At 42.1% G+C, this 25,749-nt stretch overlaps 2 protein-coding genes across 6 annotated transcripts in view; one reads left to right on the top strand and one right to left on the bottom strand.

Moving 5' to 3' along the window:
* The window catches only part of MANSC4 (MANSC domain containing 4), a 22,879-nt gene extending 13,037 nt beyond the window's left edge, over positions 1-9,842 (bottom strand). For 3 of the 5 annotated variants that reach the window (XM_043514987.1, XM_038379113.2, XM_038379093.2), the window contains exon 1: positions 9,426-9,564. The gene's annotated coding sequence lies outside the window, so the exon portion shown is untranslated. Of the gene's footprint in view, positions 1-9,425; positions 9,565-9,704 lie in introns of those variants that run through there. The other 2 variants (XM_038379121.2, XM_038379103.2) reach the window with 1 other exon arrangement.
* KLHL42 (kelch like family member 42) lies at positions 9,255-25,749 on the top strand. The gene is given in 5 exon segments (XM_038379058.2): positions 9,255-9,575; positions 9,577-9,643; positions 9,646-10,636; positions 23,267-23,460; positions 25,229-25,749. Coding segments are annotated over 5 exon segments (1,935 nt in total). The 5' UTR covers positions 9,255-9,344; the 3' UTR covers positions 25,681-25,749.

The following is a 25,749-nucleotide window of genomic DNA, read 5'->3' as shown; positions in this document are numbered from 1 at the left end:
CAACAACAAAGGGGGAGAATGTTTTTTGTAGCAATACCTGTTATAAATGGAAATCGCTACCTGAAGTTTTCTACCTGCATGCAGGGATAATAGCACAACCAGAGCTCCCTAGAGAAGACTGTGCTCGTGCATTAACTCTTTTTATGCCAAACCCAAGCAAAAAAGGAAAATAAACTTCTTTGCTACTATTAGAGTTCCACATGCTGATGTAGCTGTTTGTTTGTTTGAATCTAAAGTGTGATGTTCTGGCATCAGTTGTACATAAGTATTGGAGAGGGGATTGAAATGTGTGAAATAAGAATGCATTTGCAAATGAAAATAAAAAAGTAAATGCCTCCATCCCACATTCAGGTCTGTGGGGATAGACCCCTATAGACATCTGGAGCCCTGGGGAAGACAATGGCCCAGTGGTCTGCTTGCAGAATCTGTGTTAAAAGTATTTGCATATCTCATTGCTCTGGAATGTGTTTGTCTTTGCTTCTCCTTAGTGCAACAGTGACATTAATTTGTTGCCAGGTCTTCTGTAAGTTTATGGAGCTGAAATATATACTATCATTGAAGTGAGTTAACTATGTCCTTAAACAGTAGAGAGGAGCCCAAGTTGTAAAGCTCAGAACTATACTTCCTCAAAGTTTGGAGGGAGAGCTGGTCAAAAACTGGCATTTCAATTTCACAGCAAAATCTACCTTTGCTGATTTTTTGGTTGGTTTGAGTTTTTTGTTTGTTTTGTTGTTGTTCTGAATTGCAATAAACAGCTAACATTTCACGCTAACTGTGAAACAAAGTTCTGAAATAATTTAAATTCAGGACAGTTGAATCATTTTGTCTCAATAATTCTTAATTGTATCATTGACAGTGTTGAAATGTATTTTTTTTAATAATGTTGAAATGCTTTGTTTTATATTTAATATATTTTAAAAGTCAAAACAAAATCAATCAAAACCAGAAGGTCAAAACAAAACATTTTACCTTATATAAATGAACCCTTTAGACTTTTTCCCCCATTAAAAATGTCATTGAAATCAACACCTTCCTGTGAAACATTTTGAGCTTGATGAAATTGCATCTATCGCTGGAAAACTGTTCAGCGGAAAAAATTTTGACCTAGCTTTCTATGAAGATTTGAATTCAGCCCAGCATAGAGAGACTATTCAGTCACAAATCCCAGAACTGGATTCAAACTTCCTCAAGATTTGGGGTGATCAGACTCCAAGGTTTTGGTTCAGACTCATCTCAGCTAAATAGTAGAGTTAGGTGAAATGCTGAAGTTTCTGTTTATAGGGTTTCCTGTGAACTTTTCCTTCAGCATTGTTCCAAGGGTGGGAGGGAGAAGGGGAGGTTTGCACACCCTGAGAGTCTCTCTGACTTTGAGATTCAAATGAACCCTGACAAACTTGAAGTCAAAGCCCATTGAGTCTTAATTGGTTTTGTGTTAAAATGATGCATAACCAGCTTCACATGTGAAACCATAAATCTGTCTAGATTCACTTTAAACTGGACCTAAATTCATTGCAAATGGGCACAAACTTTAGCATATCCCCTAATTAATGCACTGTAGTTTGTATCAGAACCTAGAACTTTCATCACAAAACCAGCAACCACATTCCTCAGAAAGTTGCACACAGTTCAGATAGTTTATTGAATGTCCCTTCTCCAGTTATCATGTGTTGAAATACAACTTGCCCTGTCTGCACTAAGACTTTAAAATATGTTAACCATCTTGTTTTTAAACCACACCATTTATCCTAGTCTAGACAGACCTAGAGACCAAGCAAGGGAATTCCAGCTCAGCCTGGGATGTATCTGTTACTGCCACTAAACAAAAGTGCCTACTAACAGGTGATTCCCTATGCACGAGCAGCCAGAGACAGTGCTCTACCTGCCTGATCCCAATTCAGAATTTGTTAGGAAACACTTTTCACCTGAATCAGTCACAAACTGGTGTCTTTTGCCTAATATGCTCAACAGATTGAGAATCAAGGCCGTGATTCAAGCATACATGCTTCCTTTCTACTCTCCAATGACTGAACTTTCTCATGATCCATGGAGAATATCTACCAAGACAAGAACAGTTTGCATGTTTTTGCCTTCAGAAACAGCCACCTGAGAACAATAATAAGTACAAATAAAGAATGAAGGAAAGACAGGTCAAGTGCTTGGTAACAAATAAGAAAGTCAATGTGTTTCTCTTCCCTGTCACATTCTTTTCAAGCGTGTGCTATAAAACAATTTTCATTGCAGGCCAAAGAACATATTAATTGGCCCATCAAAAGGCAGATAAAATAAGCTGAAAATAATGGGAATGAAATTTAACCGACTGCTTAAAAATGTGTTTTTTGAATAACAATGTTTAGAGAACTCTGTAAGAAGCACTTTGTTTGGCTGGGAATTTGAGGAGGGGATTATCCTTGTTTAGCAGCCCATCCTTCAAGAACCATAAAGCCTGCAGTTGAAATAAAATCTTCTCCAATCAGCTTCTCTCAGAAAAGACATGGCCTTTTGCAATTCTGATCTTCTTAAGGCTGAAATACTGAAGTGTGCATCCTATGTTCCAGATATGCCTGTTTTGTATCATATGACAAGCAAAATGCTAAACAGGGGCAGCATTTGACTCATCATTTCAAATAGACCTTAAATCACTGGGTCTAATTCCTCCCTAGGAATTACTGGCAGTAGAATTATACTAGGGAAGAATGTAACTGTAACTTTTTATTGTGGAGACATTGTGAAAATTGTATGTATTTAACATTTTCTCTCACGTGGTACCGCTCACATCTTAGATTATTAAAATCAAAAGAACTTTTAAAATCTAATTTACTTTTCCCCATGTGTGTTGCTTGTTTACATTTTACATTGCCTTTACCTTAGACAGTGATATTACACTGGTGAGAGTTACGCTCTGTTTATAACAATTCACTTTCTGGTTCGTACGTACTAGCACAGTGCTGTTATCTTCAGATTGCCAAAATCCAAGGTTTATTTAAATAAATAAAAAAAAAGTCAATGTTCCCCTGTGGTTAGGACACTGGATTGGTACCCAGGAGATCTGGGTTCATTTCCCTGCTCTGCCACAGATTCAATGCATGATCTTGGGCAAGTCACTTAGTCTCTTTTATGCCTCAGCTCCTTATCTGCAAAATGTGAATATACTTTTCCCTCACACCCTTTATATGTCTTGTCTGTTTAGATTTTAAGCCCTTTCGACCATCTCTTACTATGTCCTTGTCCAGCATCTAGCACAGTAGAACCTTGATCTCATGCGAGTCCTCAAGCTGCCACTTCAGTGGGTGGTGCATCCCCCTCTGTGCTCATTCCAAAGAGGATGTGTGAGTTTGTTACAGCCCCCAGCTACAGAGACTGACTCTTCAACTCATGCTGTAGAGGCTTGTGTTTTCAGCTCTGGAGAGCCCTGGTTCAGTGGCTGCTGTTAGCCAAGATGATAGCTGTCCTGGCCCATGAGTGAGGACTTTTCTGGGATTCAAAGCAGCATGGGCCTCAGAGGCTTGGGACAAACTTCCTCTACCTTTGGGCTCCCAGATGAAGTATGTAACCCACTCATCACAGTGTGTGTTAAATGTCCCCCTCTGTACCCAGTCCACAGAGGATGTCAATATGTTAGAGTTCTCAGCTATATAGTCTGCCTCTTTAGCTTAAGCTGTAGAGACTAATGTTTTTAGTTCTAGAGGTCCCTGATTCAATCCTTAGCATGTTGGCCAAGGCAGCAGTTGTCACATGGCTGTATACTACTATTAAAATACAGTTGTGACGTAGATACCCCTTGAGAAAGGGTCCCCTGTTCTTTGCAAACAATTCTTACCACAGACCTGACAAACTTGCTACACCAAGCATGTCAGACAGAATATTTAGCCATAAATAGTAACGTGTAAGGTATCTACAGAAAGCTTGTAACTTGTCAAGATTCATAATCAGTGAGATGTATGTAATATTTAAGAAAAAAATATTTATATTGAAAGCATACTTTAAGGACATGGAGTAAAAATTAGTCACCAGAGGATCATGTCTCTCTGTGATGGCCCATTTGGGCGGGGGGGGGGGGAATTGTCACTCCACCCTTTTTAGCTGGTGATGCAGTGCAAGGCTTAATTGTTTAGCCTTGCACAATACTAAACCAGGGAAGACGCCCTCATGCTGAGGCAGTAGGTAACAAGGTGACTCCCAGTACTGGGTACCCCAAGAACCATCACACCAATGAGCCTCCATTTCCTTGGGCATGATTTTTCTCAAGTGCTGAGTACCTGCAGCTCCCATTGACTTCAAGAGGAGTTTGGGAGGTTAGCAATTAGCTAGCACTGTTGCAAGGCCTTCCACATTGTAATTTGCCATGTTCTCAAATTGTTTAGGCTAATGTTTTGTTGCCATTGTGTATGGGACATGACTATTGAATTACTCAATAGAGCCTTGAAGAAAAAAAAAAAGCTTCCTCTTACCAGCGGAACTGACACAATTGGTTTACCCAATATGGCTTTGAAAACTTACTCTTATAAATCTGTTAAGTACACAGAACATTTCCCTATGGAGACAGAGTTGGCATTGGAAAGAAAAGGAGGTGGGAGAAACGTTAGCAATTTTAGAACCCCATTTAAGCAAAATCAAAGTGAAAGCACATGTTGGAGATTCCCTCCCACTCCACCTGGTAAAGTGCATTCTGGTGCAACAGAACACAAAACAATCAAAATGCAAATGCTACTATGAATATTTTTGTTTAAACTTTATGTTCGGATCTTGAGCATTTGCTATAGCTGATTTAAATCTGTAAGTCTGTTGAGTATTAGAAGAGGGAAAGAGGAAAGGATTTTGCTGAACTCACAATGTATTTTCTATTCCAAGCAAAATCTTGTGACTTTTATTCTAAACGTGTGATTTTAGTCTGTCTATTCTTGCAGCTAGATCCTACTCACTTGTAGCATTGAGCAGGGACAATGGCTGATATTATAAGATGGAAACAAACAAGCACCTCTGCTACTATGTTCTATTGAAACCCTGGCGTAATTTACACCATTGGATTGTTTGTCTGTGGGTTTTTTTAAGGCAATAACAAACCAAACAAGAACCATCCTTACTTAAGATGGGAACTGTGGGGCATTGAGTGCTCAAGAGATTTTAAATAGGCTTTGGGGTTGTTTTGCTTTGTCAGGTCCCCTGAAGTCACAGATCACCAGTTCCTGTTCTCTGGTAATGCACTTTACTGGTGATATCACAGCCACTACGGTATATGGCTGGAGCAAAGACCCACTTTGCAGATAACCTGACAATACGTAAATGCTACTAATGAGACATTCACACATATGTGGACAGCACCAACAGCCAGGACGGTGGAACAAGTCTGGATATCCATAACAGAATAAATAAAGCCAGGAACACCTTCAGGAGCTTAATTACAGACTGGAAATAATCAAAATGCAACAGCAAATCCAAACTCAGGATCTATCAGAGCTGCGTACTTCCAACACTACTTTATAGTGCAAAATGCTGGGGAATGACAAAGTATGACATGTCCAAACTGTCTTCATTCCATACAACCTGCCTTAGAAAAATTCTCCATATCTTTTGGCCCAGAACAGTATCAAACCAAGACCTATTCACACAGTGCAGCCAAGAAGCTATGAGCACCATCATTACCAGAAGGCGCTGGAGATGGATTGGCCCTGTGCTTCAGATGGAAACCACAATAGCAATAAGATGGACACCTGAAGGCAAGTGAAAACAAAGTCACCCGCAAACAACATGGTGCAGAACTATGGAGGCCGAGCTGAAAAACCTAGGGCACAGCTAGGGAACCATTGAAAGAAACAGACAGGTGTGGAGGAGCTTTGTCGCTGCCCTAAACACAAGATGTGTAATGAGTACTGACTGATTTACTAATGAGACATGTGGGGAGGAAAAATAGGGGCATGCCTTTAATTCTATTGCAATACATTGGTCTAGAAAAGTTTTTGGATGGGACAAAGTAGGAAAATAGTAAATATGTAGCTAATAAATGGCCGTCCATTCTAAATACAGATATGCCTCCTGCACATCTAGCAGGGTTACTACCTCTAAATATTTCTGTGTTCATCCCAAATTTCATGGGGCAATCCAGCACTCTGCAATCCGATCTTGGGAAATATCAACATGCCCCGAAGTATCTTTTGAAGCCTGTGAAATTGTGATATACTGGTTATAATCTAGACTAATGAGTAGCTGTGTCACTCCTGCCCTCTAACTTGGTGTGCACTTTACACTGCTTTGGCTGCTGGAGTCTACAGCCTTGGACTGCTCACAAACAGCCTCCAACATGTAAGTCATTCCCGTCTGTGTGTGTGCTGCAGCCAGCCACACATTGCCTCTTATCAGCCTTATTTATACAGCAGGGTGACCCCAACACACTCCCAGCCTTAGGTTCTCCCCACCCACCCCCGAAATGTATGTACTGTACTGACCAGCCTGCTCCAGGACAATACATGCTTATATAAAGTCCATCATTAAATTAATAGAAATGATATGCACTTATCTTATTACCCCAAATGGAGTTTCCCAAACAAACACACTGAATTAGATAAAACAATTAAAACTACAAAGAGAGAGATTTTAAGTAAGTACAAGTAATGAGGCATGAAAGTAAGAAATGGTTACAAGAAAAAGAAAGATAAAAGACAAGTAATGCCTAAGTTAACAAACTAGGTTAAATTCAAAGTAAAGTTTTTCTCACCACATGCTCTCAACAGTCTTACTGGCCAAGCTTTTCAGGCCAAGACCCTTTCCCCCATTCAGTGGTTACTTCATTGTTCTTTCTGATGCAGTGAATCAGTAGGCAGAGAGCGAGGAAGAGGGATGTTATGGGGTGTCTCCCATTCCCTTTTATAGTCCCTTCTCCCCTTTATGATGCACTTCCAGCAGAGAGCATGGCATTGTCTATGTGGTCAGGAACTCCACGCTGTTTCTTTGCTAAAATGTAGATTTCTCTCTCTCTCTCTCACACCCACCCACCCCTTAATAGCCCCATTGGCCTTGTTTATACCTGGCTGAGGTGTCAGCTTGCCCTTTGTCTCTGAACAACTGGTTTGGCCACTCCCCAGACTTGGAACATGTGTTAGTACATAGAGTGGAATTTTATAACTTTGCATACAATGTTCCCACATGTATCTTACCAGGACAATAATGACCAGCAAATTATCAATTTTCAAATACCACCTCACAAGGCATACCTTGTACAAAGATTATTACCATAGTGAGCAAGGATACAGTCTGCCACAGAGATATTACATTTTGATGTAACAGTATTGTATTACAATGCTATGATGTTCTGTGCTGATTCCCATTCCCCATCTTCAGAGTGCAGTGAGGAGGACAGACTACGCAAGCCGATGGGTCTTTTTCATCTTCAATTTATGTCACTCTCTGTACCCTTGACATGTGGTTGTACTTGAATTAAACTCACTTCATGTCTGTTGCTGCAAATATTCATGTGCTGCATGCTTGTGACTAATCACATTGAAATCAATGACATTACTCGCATGCATAAAGTTAAGCATAAGTGTTTGTATGATCTACTTTTAAGTGGTAAATTCTTATTGCCACATAGAAATAACAAAAAGTATTGAAAAACTATGCTATCCCAAGGAGTACAACCACCAAGGAAACAAAATAAACTATCAGCTGTAAGATGGTGATCTTCCAGAAAGTAATGTTTCCTATTATTATTTACATTACAGTATTGCTAGGGCCCACCAAATTCACGGCTATAAAAAACATGTTACAGACCATGAAATCTGGTCTTTTGTGTGCTTTTACCCTATACAATACAGGAGACCAGCATTTATCAAATTGGAGGTCCTGACCGCAAAGGGAATTGCAGAAGGGGGGTCCACAAGGTTATTTTAGGAAGGTCACGGTATTGCCACCCTCACTTCTATGCTGGGAGGCCAGAGAGCTGTGGCTGTTGGCCAGGAGCCCAGCTCTGAAGGCAGCGCCCCACCAGTAGCAGCGCAGAAGTAAAGGTGGCAATACCATACCATGCCACCCTTACTTCTGCACTGCCGCTGGTGGCAGCTCTGCCTTCAGAGCTGGGGTCCCAGGACAGCAGCCACTGTTCTCCAGCTGCCCATCTCTGAAGGCAACATCTCTGCCAGCAGCTGAACACAAATAAGGGTAGCAGTACTGCAAACCCTCCCTCCCCCATTTCTCTTTTTTGGGTCAGGATCCTTACAATTACAACATCATGAAATTTTAGATTTAAATAGCTGAAATAAAGAAATTGACAATTTTTAAAATCCTATGCCCGTGAAATTGACCAAAATGGACTACGAATTTGGTAGGGCCCTAAGTAGTGCCTATGCATTCCTGTGACATACCAGGGTATAATCCAAACCGGTGGGGGTGGGGGGAAGAGAGGGGAGGCTGTGTCACTCCTGCCCTGTAACCTGGGTTGCCTTGCTGTTGTAAGCTCCAAGCTGGACTACTCACCACCAGCCACCAGCATACTGGCCACTCCCAGATATGTTTGTGTAACTGCAGTCACACCCTGGCTTTCACCAGCCTTGGTTATAATGCACAGTGACCCCAACATACACTCAGTCCCAGACTATCCCCCAGAAATAGTATGTTCAGCCCTCTCCCAGACAGTCCAGATATATTAAGTTTGTTATTTCTTTAAGGGAATAATTTACACCAGTTTATTATAATAAATGAAATTACCCAGACATTTAAACACACTGGATTAGATGAAAACAATAAACAATTGTATTAACTACAAAGAGCTTTTAAATGAGTACAAGCAATTAGTTATAAAAGTCAGTAATAAAGATAAGGAGTACTTGTGGCACCTTAGAGACTAACAAATTTATTTGAGCATAAGCTTTCGTGAGCTACAGCTCACTTCATCGGATGCTCTAGGTCACGAAAGCTTATGCTCAAATAAATTTGTTTGTCTCTAAGGTGCCACAAGTACTCCTTTTCTTATTATAATTGTGTATAAGGGTGGATGCTGTCACAGCCTCAACAAAGATCAGGGGCCCGCTGTCCTAGGCATCATACAAACAACGCAGCTAAGAGACAGTCCCTGCCCCCAAAGAGCTTACAATGGATATAGCCAAGACAGCCACAGAGTGGGGGAAATGGACTACTATCCTCAGGGTGAAACAGGGAGGCTGGGGCACTGCTGTGAATTACACCCAGGTGGCCCAAGTTGCAGTCTGGTGCCCTAACTATAAGTGCACCCTTCCTCTTCCATCAGCTCAGTTAACCAGTGACTTTGTATAGGCGCCATATAGCGTCAGAGCAGCCAGGTCCCCTTTTTACAGGGAGGAAGAGCAGAGGGTGTTGGACCAGAAACTCCCTCATTTTAAATGGCTCTTCAGGCAGGTTTAAAAGCCCCCCAGAGGGGGCGGAGGTCCTTGCACCCGGGAGGGGCACTGCTCAGGGCTGACCTTGGCCCGCGGCGGCCCGGGCGGGAGCGCTCCAGCTCCAGCTCCAGCTCCAGCCAGGCGCACCAAGCGGAGAGCGTTCGAGGTTCCTCCCCGGCCGGGAGGCTGCGGCAGCTGGGGCCGAGAGACGCGGGCTCCCCAGCGGCTGAGCGGAGGCCCCGGCCTGCTGCACCGCCCGGCCCGCGCGCTCCAATGTTGCCTTTTTAGGCCTGCGCGCGGCAGGGGCCCCCGCCAGAGGGAACCAGCCCCCGGCGCTGGCGCGTCCCCGGCCCCCGCCCTTACCGCGGCTGCGTCTCCCGGCGTGCGCTCCCCTCCCAACCCGGCAGCGGGCAAGGAAGGAGCCGGAGCGGGGCCATGTCCCGCGCGGAGGCGGCGGAGGCTGGGGCGGGCGGGGAGGAGGAGGTGGTGCGGATCCGGCTGGGGGACAGGTGCTACCCGGTCTGCAAGAGGAAGCTGATGGAGCAGAGCGACTATTTCCGCGCCCTGTTCCGCTCGGGCATGCGGGAGGCAGGGCAGGGGCAGGAGGAGCAGCAGCTGCGCGGGGGGCTCAGCGCCCTGGGGCTGGAGCTGGTGCTGGACTTCATCAACACCTCGCGCCTGGCCTGGCTGGAGCAGGACGAGGGCGGCGAGCAGGAGCCCCCTCTGCTGGAGGAGCTGATCGAGGCTGCCTCCTACCTGCAGGTCACCCCCCTGCTGCGCCTGCTCCTCTCCCAGGTGAGGCTGGGCAACTGCCTGGAGCTGCACCGCCTGGCCCAGGTCTATGGCCTCCAGGACCTGCAGGACGCCTGCCTGGACTTCATGGCTGCCCACTACCATCAGGTGCTGCGGAGACCTGAGGCCCGCCCCCACCTGCTCCTGCCCAGCGCCCTCCGGCAGCAGCTGATGGAGAGGCGGATGAAGGGCACCGCCGCCCTTCTGGCTATCGGAGACTTCATGGGTGCCTCCTCTTTGGGCCTGGCCCCGTGCCGCCACCTGCAAGAGGAAGCCTCTTGGTCCATGCTGAGGTACGATGAGGTGGCCCAGAGGTGGCTGCCCTTGGCCAACAACCTGCCCCTGGACCTCGTGAACGTCCGAGGCTACGGGTCGGCGATGCTGGACAACTACCTGTTTGTCATCGGGGGCTATAGGATCACCAGTCAAGAGATATCGGCTGCCCACTGTTATAACCCCTGCATAAATGAATGGAGTCAGATGGCTTCAATGAACCAAAAGAGGTAAACCCCCACATGATGCATTTCCAAGATATATCCTATTGAGTGTGGGTCTCGTCAATACCTACACAAGGTGCAGGGCCTGATTCACCACTGCCCTGCTCCTTGTGGCGTCAACTCCATCAGTGTAAGCAGTGCTTGACTCTCCCCTTCTCTTCTCTTCCTTTTTGCTGGTGTTAATGACAGTACCCAAGGAGCAGAGGGGTGATGAATCAGGCCTCTAGAGTCCAGTAGGCTTTGGAATCTCCAAATATTTGTCTTTGTTTAAAACAGAAATTCTTGGTAAAATAGTGAAGGTGAAGTCTTCTCTACATGGCGCCTTTTGGCTCAGTAATCTGGACTTCTTACACACATAGAAATCCCGTTGACATCAATGGCATGCATGTATGGAGTGCAGAACGTCGGAGTCCAGATCCACCAAACAGAGTATTATTTGTATCGCAGCAGTTAGATGTTGTGCTAGGCACTGTACATGCATGCTATAAAACCAGTCCCTACTCCAGAGAGCTTATCATTTAGTATAGCTGAGGAAAATGTTTTCCCTGAAATTGATTCCTTCTATCACCAACCCCCTCTTCCTGTTTTTTATATTGTTTTTAAAAGCTGATGAAGTAGACTATAATTGTCAGTGGAAGTGGCCCATGTAACTCAAAAAGAACAGGAGTACTTGTGGCATCTTAGAGACTAACAAAATTATTTATTTGAGCATAAGCTTTCATGGGCTACAGCCCACTTCATTGGATGCATAGAATGGAACATATAGTAAGAAGATACAGATACATATGCATACAGAGAACATGAAAAGGTGGAGTAAGAGGCTAATTAATTAAGATGAGCTATTATCAGCAGGAGGAAAAAAAACTTTTGTAGTGATTATCAAGGTGGCCCATTTAGACAATTGACAAGAAGTTGTGAGGATACTTAACATGGGGAAATAGATTCAATATGTGTAATGACCCAGCCTCTCCCAGTCTCTATTCAAACCCAAGTTAATAGTATCTAGTTTGCATATTAATTCAAGCTCAGCAGTTTCTCATTGGAGTCCGTTTTTGAAGCTTTTCTATTGCAAAATTGCCACCTTTAAATCTGTTACTAAGTGGCCAGAGAGGTTGAAGAGTTCTCCTACCTGTTTTTTAAATGTTATGATTCCTGATGTCAGATTTGTGTCCATTTATTCTTTTGCATAGAGACTGTCCGGTTTGGCCAATGTACACGGCAGAGGGGCATTGCTGGCACATGATGGCATATATCATATTGGTAGATGTGCAGGTGAACGAGCCCCTGATGATGTGGCTAATATGATTAGGTCTTATGATGGTGTCACTTGAATAAATATGTGGACAGAGTTAGCATCGGACTTTGTTGCAAGGATAGGTTCCTGGGTTAGTGTTTTTTTTGGTATGTGGTTGCTGGAGAGTATTTGCTTCAGGTTGGGGGGCTGTCGGTAAGCGAGGACTGGTCTGTCTCCCAAGATCTGAGAGAGTGAGGGATCATTTTTTAGTATAGGTTGTAGATCTTTGATGTGCTGGAGAGGTTTTAGTTGGGGGCTGAAGGTGATGGCTAGTGGCGTTCTGTTATTTTCTTTGTTGGGCCTGTCCTGTAGTAGGTGACTTCTGGGTATTCTTCTGGCTCTGTCTGTCTGTTTTTTCACTTCGGCAGGTGGGTATTGTAGTTTTAAGAATTTAGCCTCTTACTCCACCTTTTCGTGTGTGTGTGTGCACACAAAATCTTCTTACTATATGTTCCATTGTATGCATCTGATGAAGTGGGCTGTAGCCCACGAAAGCTTATGCTCAAATAAATTTATTAGTCTCAAAGCTGCCACAAGTACTCATGTTCTTTTTGCAGATACAGACTAACACGGCTTCTACTCTGAAACCATGTAATTCAGTATTTTTTGTGGTTAGTTTTTTATTGATTTTTTTTCATAAAGTAATTGATAATGACAATTAGAAAAAAGGTAAATGTTTTACAGCTTGTATATGTTTCCAGCTGGTGCATGCTTCAAAGCATTATCAATAGAATTATGCAATTACACTATTTTACAAGTTGTTAAAGCTGCAAGACTAGACAAAACTAAGGGAAAGTTTGGGTTTTCTTTTTAAAGTTCTTATTATAAAACTGAATATATTGAATACATGTATTATTGAATACAACATTCGTCTTTTTTTAAAAAAACAAAACAGTTTACAGCAAAAACAGCTGAACTCTAAAATTTGACATGTAAATAGTCCTCATTGAGTTTTTGAAAACCTAGATGATTTTAATAGGCCCTGATTCTGCATTCTCATCTTTGCAGGTAGATTTCTGTGAATGTGCAGAACACTTGACTTCAGTGGAATGCATGCAGTGTCCCATTGAAGTCAATACCTGAGCATGGATCCTACATTGATCAAATGGCAGGATTGGAGTCTTTAGTTGTAAGATGAGCGTGACAGGAGCGATTTACCATACCATCCTTCTGCTGCACAACAAGTGTGTGCTTTTCAAAACAAGATCTTTGTGTTTTTTTTCACCTGCACCTTCCCACTCCTGACCAGCTCTTCTCCCCCACCACCTTTTTTTAATTCATTGTATCTGAAATGATTTAATGTATTTATTATCCTTAAATTGCTATATACATCTATGGTGCTGTAGAAATAATGCATGGTAACTTGAACACAGATTTTTTTGAGCTATGTGCCCCTGACTGAAAAGGGTCATTTTAGAAGTTTGAAATCATCCACAAGTGCTGATACCTCTCCCCTGACTAGAGAGAGGCTGTGGGAGTTGAAGGCATTTAGTATCTTGCTGGATATAACATTCATGCTTATGTGGATCCGGGGTGTGGGGACAATTTTTATAGTGGGGGTGCTGATCATGGAAACCATGTATATGGTGTTTGTTATTACTACATCAGGCCAGGGGGGTGGCAGCACCCCTAATTCCAGCATCACTGCATGGATCAGGCCCTGCAGGCATCCCTTTTTCTCTTTCCTCTGCCTCTTTGAGTGCAGAACTAATCCCAAGACTAACCCCTTACCCTCGTGACCGAGAGAGAAGTTGATCCCTAGTCTTCTAAGTATTTACAAGAAGCAAATTTGCCTCTAAGAAACATGCATTGGTGCTGTATATTCCTTTTTTTTTCTTTTTCCTCTTTAAAATGCCTAAGTGCAGAAATATTAAGCCTGTGCAAATGTTTAAAAAGTCAGGAAACGCAAAATTAAAGGTTCGTGCAGCAGCAGCAAGTTGGACATGTTGCATATATGTAGTGTATTTTCTCTTCCCATTTTCCTTGTTTGTTGTAGAAGATAATACAGGTAAATCTGACAATCTGATTATCTAAATTTTGGGTTATCCCAAATTAGTTTGTGAAATTGATATTATGATAAAATTTCAGGTGTCTCTGAGTCATGTGCACAGTCAGAGTTTACTTTTAATTTACTCTTGTTTAATGTATATCACAAACTATAAAGGATGTGCAACATGCCTAAGTCAATATTGCTATAGGGACTCTAAAGCATGCATTTCTTGAGACTTTAAAAGAAATGATGGTATCTTAATATTGTGTTAACATCATTTTTTCACTCCATGAGAGAAATGACACGGGATAAAAATGTAGGCCAAGATTTTTTTTTTTTTTAAAAAGGGTGCTTAAAGTTAGGGTCCTAAACCCATCTTTAGGCTCCTAAATAAGTGGCCTTGCTTTCAAAAGTGCCCAGCATTCTGTGCCCTGGTCTACACTGACGGGGGATCGATCTAAGTTACTCAACTTCAGCTACGTGAATAACGTAGCTGAAGTCGACATACTTAGACCTAGTCACTACTCAATGATGTTATGCAAGGTTCCGATGAAGTGAGCTGTAGCTCACGAAAGCTTATGCTCAAATAAATTTGTTAGTCTCTAAGGTGCCACAAGTACTCCTTTTCTTTTTGCTGATACAGACTAACACGGCTGCTACTCTGAAAACTACTCACTGCGGTGTCTTCACTATGGTGAGTCAACTGCTGCCGCTCCCCTGTCGACTCTGCCTGTGCCTCTTGCGGTGGTGGAGTACAGGAGTCCACGGGAGAGCGTTCAGGGGTCGATTTACCATGTCTAGACTAGACGCAATAAATCAAATCAGCCCCCACTGGATCGATCACTGCCTGCCTGTGACTTCAGGCCACTTATTTAAGTGCCTAAGAATGGATTTAGGCACCTAACTTTAGGTGCCTTTAAAAAAAAAAATCTTAGCTCTATTCTCTTATCAGGTTCTGCAGAAGCAATCCTACTCTAATCTGAATGCATTGATTGATTGGCCTTTGCTACCATAAAATATAAGCAAACACATGGACATCTTATATCAATGAAACAAACAAGAAAGTACTGGTATTACAACATAAAAGGACCAACAATGAATCACTCTTCCGCCTCAAAAGCTCCCATCCTAGTTATGAATCAAGCCAGCAAGCTTTTGAAAGCCTGACTCTTTTCTCTCTTTGTAGCTCCCTTGCTTGACTTTTTTATGGGATTTATTGCCAGAGAATTTTAGCATTTTATAAGCATTAATGAATGAAGCATCGGAGACATTATCCTTACAATAACCCTGTGAGTAAGGGGAATATTATTATCCTTATTTTACAAATGTGGAACTGGAGTACGTAGATTTAAGTGACTTGATCAAAATCACAAAAGAAATCTGTGGCAGAAGCAGGAATAAATCCCAGATCTCCAAGGTCTCATCAAGTTCTTAAACAAAAGACCATTCTTCCTATTCCAGAGGGCCCTGTCTCATTTGCTATGCATCATCCAACTTCTGCATTGAAATCTGGCAGGGGCACTGCTGAAAATACAGTGTGTTTGCCATGCAAACTAAGACCATATCATAGGACTCTCAACATGTGGGCCCTTCCCTGACGATGTCTTGCTGCTAGCTGTGGAGAGTTTCACCCCAGGAACTGACGACAAGAGTAATCCTGCAGATCGTAATCCCTGCAGTCGTCTCTATTCTCTTGAGATCCTGGATTCTCATCAACCTGAGACAATTCTACAGAAGTGCTTCTGCCTGTTGGGTATATAGTGGCAGCCAGTGAACATGCAAAACTCTGATCAAATGGTCATGGAGAGCGGGGAATTGTTGCCAAGGGGACTCTTTCAAACGTCTGTTTTTACAAAACAGGCCCTGCGGTCTTTAATGTCTGCATAGAATAGATCGGGCTTGTGGTATTAAAGTCTCATGTACTTTACAACATCCCCTATACACTTGTCTTTTTAATCACGTGTCTGAAGATGTATGCCATGCGTCAGAATGGAATAGCAGTTGAACGGTCCCACCTCTAAATGGAGGACTGTATAACAAAGGTGCAGACACTGCCTCAGCCAAATCAGTCCTAAACTTCATGGCATTTATGCTACACAGAGAGATGCTGCAATAAGAGCATGGTTCATTTGTACATTATATTTTAGTATGTTAATCCTGGGGGAATTCTGTGCAAAAAAAAATTGAGCACCAAATAATTAAAAATTCTGTGCACAATATTTTAAAATTCTGCATAGTTTATTTGTCAAAATAACACAATATAATCACTCTGATTTCAATTATTTCAGTAATTTATTTAAACTACAATACAGTGGGTGGAGAATGGGGAGCATTGGAGGAATCCCTAAACCCCCTTGCTTAATAGTAATGTAGGTAGGGATGACCCTTTATTTCTAGTTATTAGTCAACAAATATATGCAGCCGTATGCTCAGTGTTACATCATAGGCAAGAGAAAGTGAGGGCTGGGGAATCAAACTCACAATTTATAATGGCTACTGACCATCTCCAGAAATGTCGGTAGCAAACAGTTCATGGACACATTTTGATAGGAAATTTTTTCAGTCCAAAAATTTAGACCAGTTCTAATCACAAAAGCACCATAAACATTTATAAGGCCAAACTGTCCCTTACACCCCTCTGGCAATGTGAAGGAGCCTTAAAACTTTTACACCTGTTTTATACTCCTAGGGAATTCACAAAGACAATGGGAAAAATTCACTAAGCAGGCAGGCTGCTACATTCTGCTCTGCCTGAGGGGACAGAGCCTGCTCCATGCCTATCTCCTCAGAAACACCCTGAAGCCCTGCCCCATCACGCCAAGCATGCTGCAGTAGTGAGCAAAAGGGACAGAACGTCTCTCTCTCTTTCTTTCGCATGACTGCCCAGCCCACCCTCCCTGTGGTGATTTATGTCTCTACGGGGCGAGCCAACCTGCCTGTGCTGCTGGGGAGGGGCACATGACTGCTCTTGCAGCTTCCTTGAGCTTTCCTGACAGAAGTCATTTTTCTGCAGGGAAGCAAAGAAATCTGCATGGGACATGAATTCTGTATATGTGCAGTGATGCAGAATCCCCCTGGGGTAGCGTGTGGAGTCTTTGTCAAATAAACAGGCCATTTGCCCAGCATGCTTCCAAGGAAGGGCAGTCACATGTTCCTCTGTTGATGGGAGCTTGATCAATTGGTACTATAATATTCCATGGATCAATGTTGCATACGCTGAGGCAGGGTTCCTGAACCCATTGAAGTTGGTGGTTTGACTCTGACTTTTTGATGTGCCTTGCATTTGGTCCCAAGTGAACTGAAATACTTCATGACCAAAAGAAGTAAGTTGAGGAATAAGTTAATTCATTGTGCTGAGTGGCTACTAATAAAAGGATTGCCCTGCCCTTAAAAATGTCCTGGCTTTTATAATTAGGTCCTAAAGATTATTGTAATTCCAATCCAGTTTATAGCTGTGATCTAGCCAGCTACTTAAGTGTCTCATCACCATTGTCTCAAAGTGCCTCACGATCAGTAATAGGTGTCGAAGATAAAAATCCATGTGTGGTAGAGCAGTGTTATCCCCATTTTACAGATGGGAACTGATGCATAGGGCAGATTAAGTGGCTTGCTAAGTGTCATGCAGGAAGTTTGTGGCTGAGTTTAACCCAGTCTCTTGAATGCCAGTCTAGTGCGGGGCCCTGTCCACTAGATCATACTTATTACTTTTGTAGTTGCGTTGTTCAACAAGCACTGTTGTACTGAAACATCATCTCTATAGAACTGGCTTGAGTGTTATGAGCGGGAATACTAGAAATCCATTTGCCACAGAAAAACACGGAATTTGCATTTTTTCAGACAATTTTTAGTTTTTACATTTTGTGAAACAATAAAAACATACATGAATTAAATTTTACTGAAAGTATCAGTGTCACTTATTCAGTATGAACAACCTCCTCCTCTCGTGGTAAGTGTTTTAAATTTCCAGTGGAACCCTGTTTATCCAATCTAATTGGGACCGGGGCCGGATTGGATAATCAAAAAAATCAGATCATCAGAAGAACTGGCAAAGAGCTTTCTATTCCTTATTTTAAGATGGGGAGGAGCTGACTGCCCAACTCTGTTCCTGTCAGCCCCAGGCAGCTAGTGGTTGGGTTAATACTGAGAGCCGGACAACGGAGGCTCAGATAAATGAGGTTCTACTGTGTATCAGTAAAACATTGTATTCAACTGATAACTATATATATGGTATTTAGGCTAGGGAAACTATAATTTAGCATTTCTTTTTAATCACAGAAAAAAGTGGATGGGGGGCTATCAGAATTTTGGCTTTTTTATGACAGAAAACTAGGTTATGAGAAAGTAACTTCTCATGGTAAGTCATGCTCTTGGGGCCCAGTGGAGTTAGAGAGAAAAAGCACTCTCTCTGAAAGAGAGAGGGAGATAACAAGGAACTTTAGGGATTGTGTAGTGATAAACAGAGTCCTTGTCCCTTTTGTTTTACTTAGTGACATTGCCAAATGAAATTTACTAAATATTATGCCCTTAGAATCCCTGCCTTCTGAGCCATCCTGGACTGTATTTGTAATTGTTATTTTGCTCCAAAATGAGAGATGTGTTGTGTTTTTTTCCTGGTAAATAATATCCCAGGGTTGGAAGGCCCTTTTAAACACCAGCCTGGGAGCATGCAGATGCATATGGAACAATGTTTATGGGAGTAGTCTGTACCTGAGCTGCTGCCACCTGCAGGGCTTTCACAGGAAGACAAGAGGAGCTGCTCCTGGTGAAATCATAGAGGATTAGGAGACATTCAGGCTGCCTCCTGAAGAGACCTCCTCTTCCCCACTTCGATCCCCTCACTCCCAGTTCCTGTGTGTCGGGAACTACTGCAAACACTTCCACTTTAAAAGCCTTTAGGCCAGATTCATCCCAGGCATACCTCTTGCTGTGCCAAGGCTCCAATGGAGAATGCAATACATGAGAGATCCAAAATGAAGGGTAGAAACAAAGTACAGTGTACTTTCAGTCATCCGAATGTCATGGGGGACATATGGCACCTTAGAGACTAACAAATTTATTTAAGCATAAGCTTTCATGGGCTAGAACCCACTTCATCAGATGCATGGAGTGGAAAATACAGGAGCAGGTATTAATACATGAAAAGATGGGAGTTGCCTTACCAAATGGGAGGTCAGTCTAATGAGACAATTCAATTACCAGTAGAATACCAAGGGAGGAAAAATAACTTTTGTAGTGGTAAAGAGAGTGGCCCATTTCAAAACAGTTGACAAGAAGATGTGAGTAACAGTAAGGGGAAATTAGGTTTAGGTTTTGTAATGACCCAACCACTCCCAGTCTTTATTCAGGCCTAAGGTGATGGTGTCCAGTTTGCAAATTAATTCCAGTTCTGTAGTTTCATGTTGGAGTCTGTTTTTGAAGTTTTTTGAAGTTTTTTTGTTGAAGAATTGCCACTTTTAGGTCTGTTACTGAGTGACCAGTGAGATTGAAGTGTTTTCCTACTGGTTTTTGAATGTTATAATTCCTGATGTCAGATTTATGTCCATTTATTCTTTTGCGTAGAGACTGTCCGGTGTGGCCAATCCTCTGCCTTGCCCCAAAGCCACTTCTGTATGTGGCTTGTCAGGACAGACTCACAGACACGGGTCCCTCACTGCTAAAAGGGTGAGGTAAGTGCCAACTGCTGCTCTCTGTATACAGCAGAACATTTAGTGAACTAATTATGAGACTCTCCTCCCACTTGGTAAGACAGCTCCCATCTTTTCATGTATTAATACCTGCTCCTGTATTTTCCACTCTATGCATCCGATGAAGTGAGCTGTAGCTCACGAAAGCTTATGCTCTAACAAACTTGTTAGTCTCTATGGTGCCACAAGTACTCCTTTTCTTTTTGCGAATACAGACTAACACGGCTGCTACTCTGAAAAATGGGGGACATGGATTTTGTCTGGATAATCGAGGGTAGGAGCTATTCAATAGCAGGGTTGCCTCCCCTGCAGCTGCGGGCTTGTCCTACTCTTCCTCACGGTCCTGGCTGGCGGTTTTCTGTACTGCTGGAGGGCCAGTGACACCTGATTCCTGCAGGCGCAAGGTGCGGGGTCGAACAGAGACCCTCACCAGAATTCTGCTCTGTCCCACTTGGACCACAATCTTCCTTGTTCCTGCAGAGATTGGGTGTCACTGGCCCTGCAGCAGTGCAGAAAGCCCTCTGCAGCTCCACTATCATGGACCTGCTCAATAGCTCCCATCACAGCAGGACCACAGAGGGCCATTCAGCATCAGGGTGGCCTTCCCCACAGCTGAGGGCTCGTCCTCCTCCTCACAGTCCTGTCTGGGGGGCTCTCTGCTCTATTACCCAAACCTCTGTATTAGCCAAATCCTTTCTTTGTCCCCCAGCATTAGAGACATGGGGGGCAAGGAAGGGATTGAATAAGAGGATTTCAGGCATAAATGGAGATATACTGTACTCATGCAGGAAACCTAAAATGCGGTGGGATTTATTCCTGTAGCATAAATGCCTCTTCCTGTAATCACACTTTCATGAGTCTATATCGCTGATGTAAATAGTTTTCAGCTATAAAAATAAGGAGGCAACAAATTTGTATGGAACCTTGGGATTAAAATGAGTGACATCCAAATGAGGGGCATCTGAAAGGTATGATTCCTGGTGTAACTCCTTTGAAGTCAGTGGAGTTACATAAGGAATGGATTTGACCCAATACTGAACTCAGTGGTTCCCAAACTGTGGTCCATGGAACATTGGCTAGTGGTTATGGGAAGGTGGTTTGTTGTGTGGTTCTTGCTTTCCTTGTTTCTATCTGCTGAAGCACATTTAAAAAAAAGATTAAAAAGATATTAAATACTTTCCTAATGTTAGTTTTCCATAAAAGCAATTGCTGTAATTGGCACACAAAGTGGTTGTTCAAGACAATCTCTCTATTAAGTTAGGGTCCAAGCTTTGACAAAGTATGATCAGTGCCTGTGAGTAAAATAAATATTTTAGTTAGTGCTGTAGGTAGATTTCCCGAATTTGAGGGGTATGCTCTGAACATCATGTTAACCAATGCTGAAATCAGATATGTAATCTGAACACTTTTACATGAATATACGACGGGAAGCCCCTTCTAGGCTAATAGAAGTTGAAGGTTGTGCCATACATCATTCACGAAAAGAAAAGGAGTACTTGTGGCACCTTAGAGACTAACAAATATATTAGAGCATAAACTTTCGTGAGCTACAGCTCACTTCATCGGATGCATTTGACGGCTGCTGCTCTGAAACCTATCATTCACAAAGTAACCTTCCCTAGATTTGCAACAAGGTCTCCAGTTATACAGATGCCATCAGACAAATGTGATATTAATGATCTCCCTACAACTAAAGCAGCAAGGGCCCACATTTTCTTGTGATTAGAGCAGCTAAGTCTGACTAAGAAGACATGAATTCTATTCCATTATGACCCCGTGACCTTGGATTATTCATTTGTCTCTCTGTATCTTAACATTTTTCAGATGAAGAAAGCTGTTAATGCCCAACTTTGCAAAGTGCCTTGTGGCCATCAGGTGAAAGATATTGTATATGCCCAAGTTAATTAATTTTATAAGACCAGAGCTATGCTCCTGCCCCTCTATAACACACAAACACACTGTAGACTTGCTAACATTTTAGTAATTTTAAAGGATATGCTTAATTTCTAAAGTGTACTTATAGTCAACGTACAGTTCCTCAGATATGGAACTCCAGTAGTGCATATGTGTGTCTATTTTTTTTTCTTCCTGCTATAGCTTTTAAAATAGGTACTCCTCTTTGAAACTCGAATGTTTTTGCAAGTAATTGCTCTCATTTCATACCCATTATTGCCACTTAAGTCCAGATTCTTTAAGCTGGAAAGCATAATGACTGTAGACTCGATACATGCAGAGTGACTTAATAGTAAACGACAGCACAAACAGAATCAAAAGCAAATAATTATTTCAGAGAAGCATTTTAGTTTCCAGAGCCATCTCAGGATTACAAGAACAAAATGATTCTACCTAGAAGAGACTTCCCTCCTCCCCCCCCCTTGCGCTTCCCCAAATATATTTAATACAAAAAATTGCAGTCTGTTGCCAGACAGCATTCATTTTGTTCAGACAAAACCATGCATATCTACTTAGGCAGTATTCTTACTGACTTGTAACCTCATGCTCACACTGAGTGGAACTCGCCTTTCGGTGTACAGGACAGCACATAGCTAATGCACCACTAAAGCCTTTATGGGCTTGAATGGGATATTGCATTGGCCTTATGCTGGTCCAGTGCACAGAGATAAATTTCACCCATTGAATTTATTAGGAGAATTGCCCGAGTAAAATTTGCTGGATCTGGCTCAGAACAAGTTGTGCTGAAGGAGCAATTTTATTACCATTGATCCCATTCTGGATCTCTTTCCCATCTTGCTCCTTTGCTTCAATTTTTGTGCGTCTTCCTATCTCCCCTTTTTTTCCAATCTTTGGAATGTTTCTCCATGCTTTTTCTTTTTTTAAGAGGCACAAGTTGCAAAGTGATACCGCAATCACTGGCAAGTTTCCCTTTGCAGCCTGTGAAATATACAGGACTCAGTGGATTAAATTGGGAGGGGAAAACATAGAACTTTGAAACTGTTACACCAAAACCAGATTATTGATATATTGAGCTCAGCATGAATGTGTGGTTTCAGAAGAAGGTGTGAAAATATCTAGCCCTTGACTGATGGGAAGAATACCAAAATGTGTTACTTTCAGGGTGATTGTGGTGGTGAAAGTAAAAAGAGAAATATAGAGAGGAGATATTCATCTTCGTCTTCTGCAGGGTGTAATTCACCCTGTAGTAAAATAAATACCTATCACAGACCAGGGACAGTGCTCAATTTCAGGTATTAATCTGCTTTTGCATGAAACTCCAGGAACTCTGACTGGAATAAGATTTGTGTGTGTGTGTGTGTGTGTGTGTGTGTGTGGGAACACATGTGCTTCATAACAGAATACACACACATAAAACACAACACAGCTAGAACAGATTACTCTGCTGAATAGCTACATTTAAACTGTATTGATTTGAAATTTAACTATAAAATGTTAAAAAGGCTCCTCATTATTATTTTTTCCTATATGTCCTCAGTGTGCTCAACCTCTACAAACATAAAGGATACAGTTCTTCTCCCAATGAGCTTACAGTCTATTTTGGATACAGACAAAACAGTTTACACTATAATATACTGGCTGATGGTATAAGTGATGATGATATCTTGGAACCTTCATAAAAATAATGTCCTTTCCTTTCTTTGTTTTTTCTTTCTCATGCTAGCTATTTCATTACTCCAATCTGTGTCTTCTAGGTCCAATTTTAAGCTTTTGGCTGTAAACGGGAAGCTCTATGCCATTGGTGGTCAGTCCCTTTCCAATGTGGAGTGTTACAGTCCAGAGCACGACTGGTGGAATTTTGTGGCATCTATGCCAAACCCTCTTGCAGAATTCTCAGCTTGTGAATGCAAGGGCAAAATTTATGTTGTGGGGGGATATACTACAAGAGGTAAGACACATTTCTTTTAAACCCTATTGTTTTTAAAGACCACAACCAATTTGGTCAAGACCAAAATTTAATCTGCCTTTAAAGATGAAGTGGAAAGCTCCAAAAATAAATACTGAAAGTAACCTAAGAGTAAACACTTTGGTAGAAAATAACTGACAGCCAAAAATTACAAACTAGGGTGCCTGTAGTTAAAGTGGCCTGACTTCTAAAGGAATTGCATATGCTCAGCACCTCCTGCAAATCCTAAAACACTTCAAGGCATGCAAATCAGTCTTCTCCTTTTTAGGGGTTTAGTGGTTGCAGATGAAACAAAGGTCTCAGCAGCTAAAACCTTTTGTTTTCTTTTAAAATAGCTTCTGTATTGTAATGTATTCTCTTAGTGATCTAAGATCGCAAACAAGCTTTTTCATTTAAAAAATAAAATAAAAGCACTTCATTTCACCTTTTAACTGTTACAAGCTGGTGTTTCTATTGCTCTGACAAGAAAATAAACAGAAATAGCCATCATTTTTATGTGATACAGTTAAATAGAAACCTGCTTCCTTCTGTCACTGCTCTAGCCTCCCATTGCGGGGCAGTGTTCCTGTACCTTGTAGTGACACAAGCAGAGCTGTGTGCATTCCTGCTGACGTGATCAGTGACTGTGGTGCATGGATGGGGAAGAAATAAAAAGGCAACACCAGTTGCATCTACTCTGTTAGAACTGTTAGTCTGTGTCAGGAAAAACAGAGAGTCAAGTCAACAGTTGACAACAAGGGAGGAAAAATCACTTTTGTAGTGCTAATGAGTTCAACGTAATCAAGGTGGCCCATTTCAAACAGTTGACAAGAAGGTGTGAGTATCAGCGGGGGGAAAATTATTTTTTGTAGTGACCCATCCACTCCACTTATCCAGGCCTAATTTGGTGGTGTCCAGTTTGCAAATTAATTCCAGTTCTGCAGTTTCTCATTGGAGTCTGGTTTTGATAGCGCGCTTCCACCTTAATTCAATTGGCTCATTAGCACTGACCCCCCACTTGGTAAGGCAACTCCCATCTTTTCATGTGCTGTGTATTTATACCTCTCTACTGTATTTTCCACTCCATGCATCTGATGAAGTGGGTTTTAGCCCATGAAAGCTTATGCCCAAATAAATTTGTTAGTCTCTAAGGTGCCACAAGGACTCCTTGTTGTTGTTTCTATTAGAACCATGGAGGAAAACCAATATACTTAGCTCTTCTCTATTTGTCCACATTATAGTTTTCCACAGCACCATTCACTTTAATGTCTCGGTGCATTAATTAAATTAAACTGCACGGTCTAGGGGACTTCATGGAGTTTTCTGCTTTCCCTCCCTTCCCCCCAGTTACAGGATGCATTGGCTGAGATCTGAGAATATCTTCTACAGAGGGAAGTGGAGCAATTTTCAAGTATCAGTCAGTGACCAAAGATTAAAAAGAAACACACAAGCTAACACATAAGAATTATTCAATTAAGCCCCCAACTCCCTTCATACCACTTGGATCATGTAATCGGTGTGCCAAAAGTGTTTTAAATCTTACCCTCTGCAAAAGAAAAAAGTGATCAGAGACTCCAGTCTCAAAAAGGAAAAGATTGTCAATCTAACACTTCCTTGTAAATAAGATAACACATGACAAGCAGGGTTGGAAGACGCATTGATTATTTAGAGTGTGAACAACAGATAGTATTACAGATTGTCTGATTGACATACGATAGTCCTCTACTGATGTGTTTGGGTTTTTGCATAAACATCTCTCCTTTTTTTTCAGACAGGAATATGAACATTTTGCAGTACTGTCCCGTCTCTGACTGCTGGACCAACTTTGAGCTGTGTGATGTCCACATTCGCAAACAGCAGATGCTCTCTGTCGAGGAAACCATCTACCTGGTAGGGGGTTGTATTCATGAACTGGGACCTAACCAAAAATCCAGCCAAAGTGAGGACATGTTAACAGTGCAGTCTTACAACATTGCTACCAGAGAATGGCTCTACCTCAAGGAGAACACGTCCAAATCAGGTCTCAACTTGACTTGTACTCTCCATAATGATGGGATCTATATAATGAGCAGAGATATTACGCCATCTACAAGCTTGGAACACCGGATTTTTCTTAAGTATAATATTTTTTCAGACAGTTGGGAGTCACTTAGACGCTTTCCGACCTTTGGACAAAACATGTTGGTCTGCTCTGTATATTTGCCCAATATGATAGAAATGTAATTACACCATTTTTCCCCCTTTCACTTCGTGAGTCATTATTGGAAAAAATAAATTATTTTCATTTCTGAA

This window comes from Dermochelys coriacea, chromosome 1 (assembly GCF_009764565.3).
Source record: "Dermochelys coriacea isolate rDerCor1 chromosome 1, rDerCor1.pri.v4, whole genome shotgun sequence".
NCBI lineage: Eukaryota > Metazoa > Chordata > Testudines > Dermochelyidae > Dermochelys > Dermochelys coriacea.
Note: the sequence above shows the minus strand (reverse complement) of the source record. Positions and strands in the feature narration are given on the sequence as shown.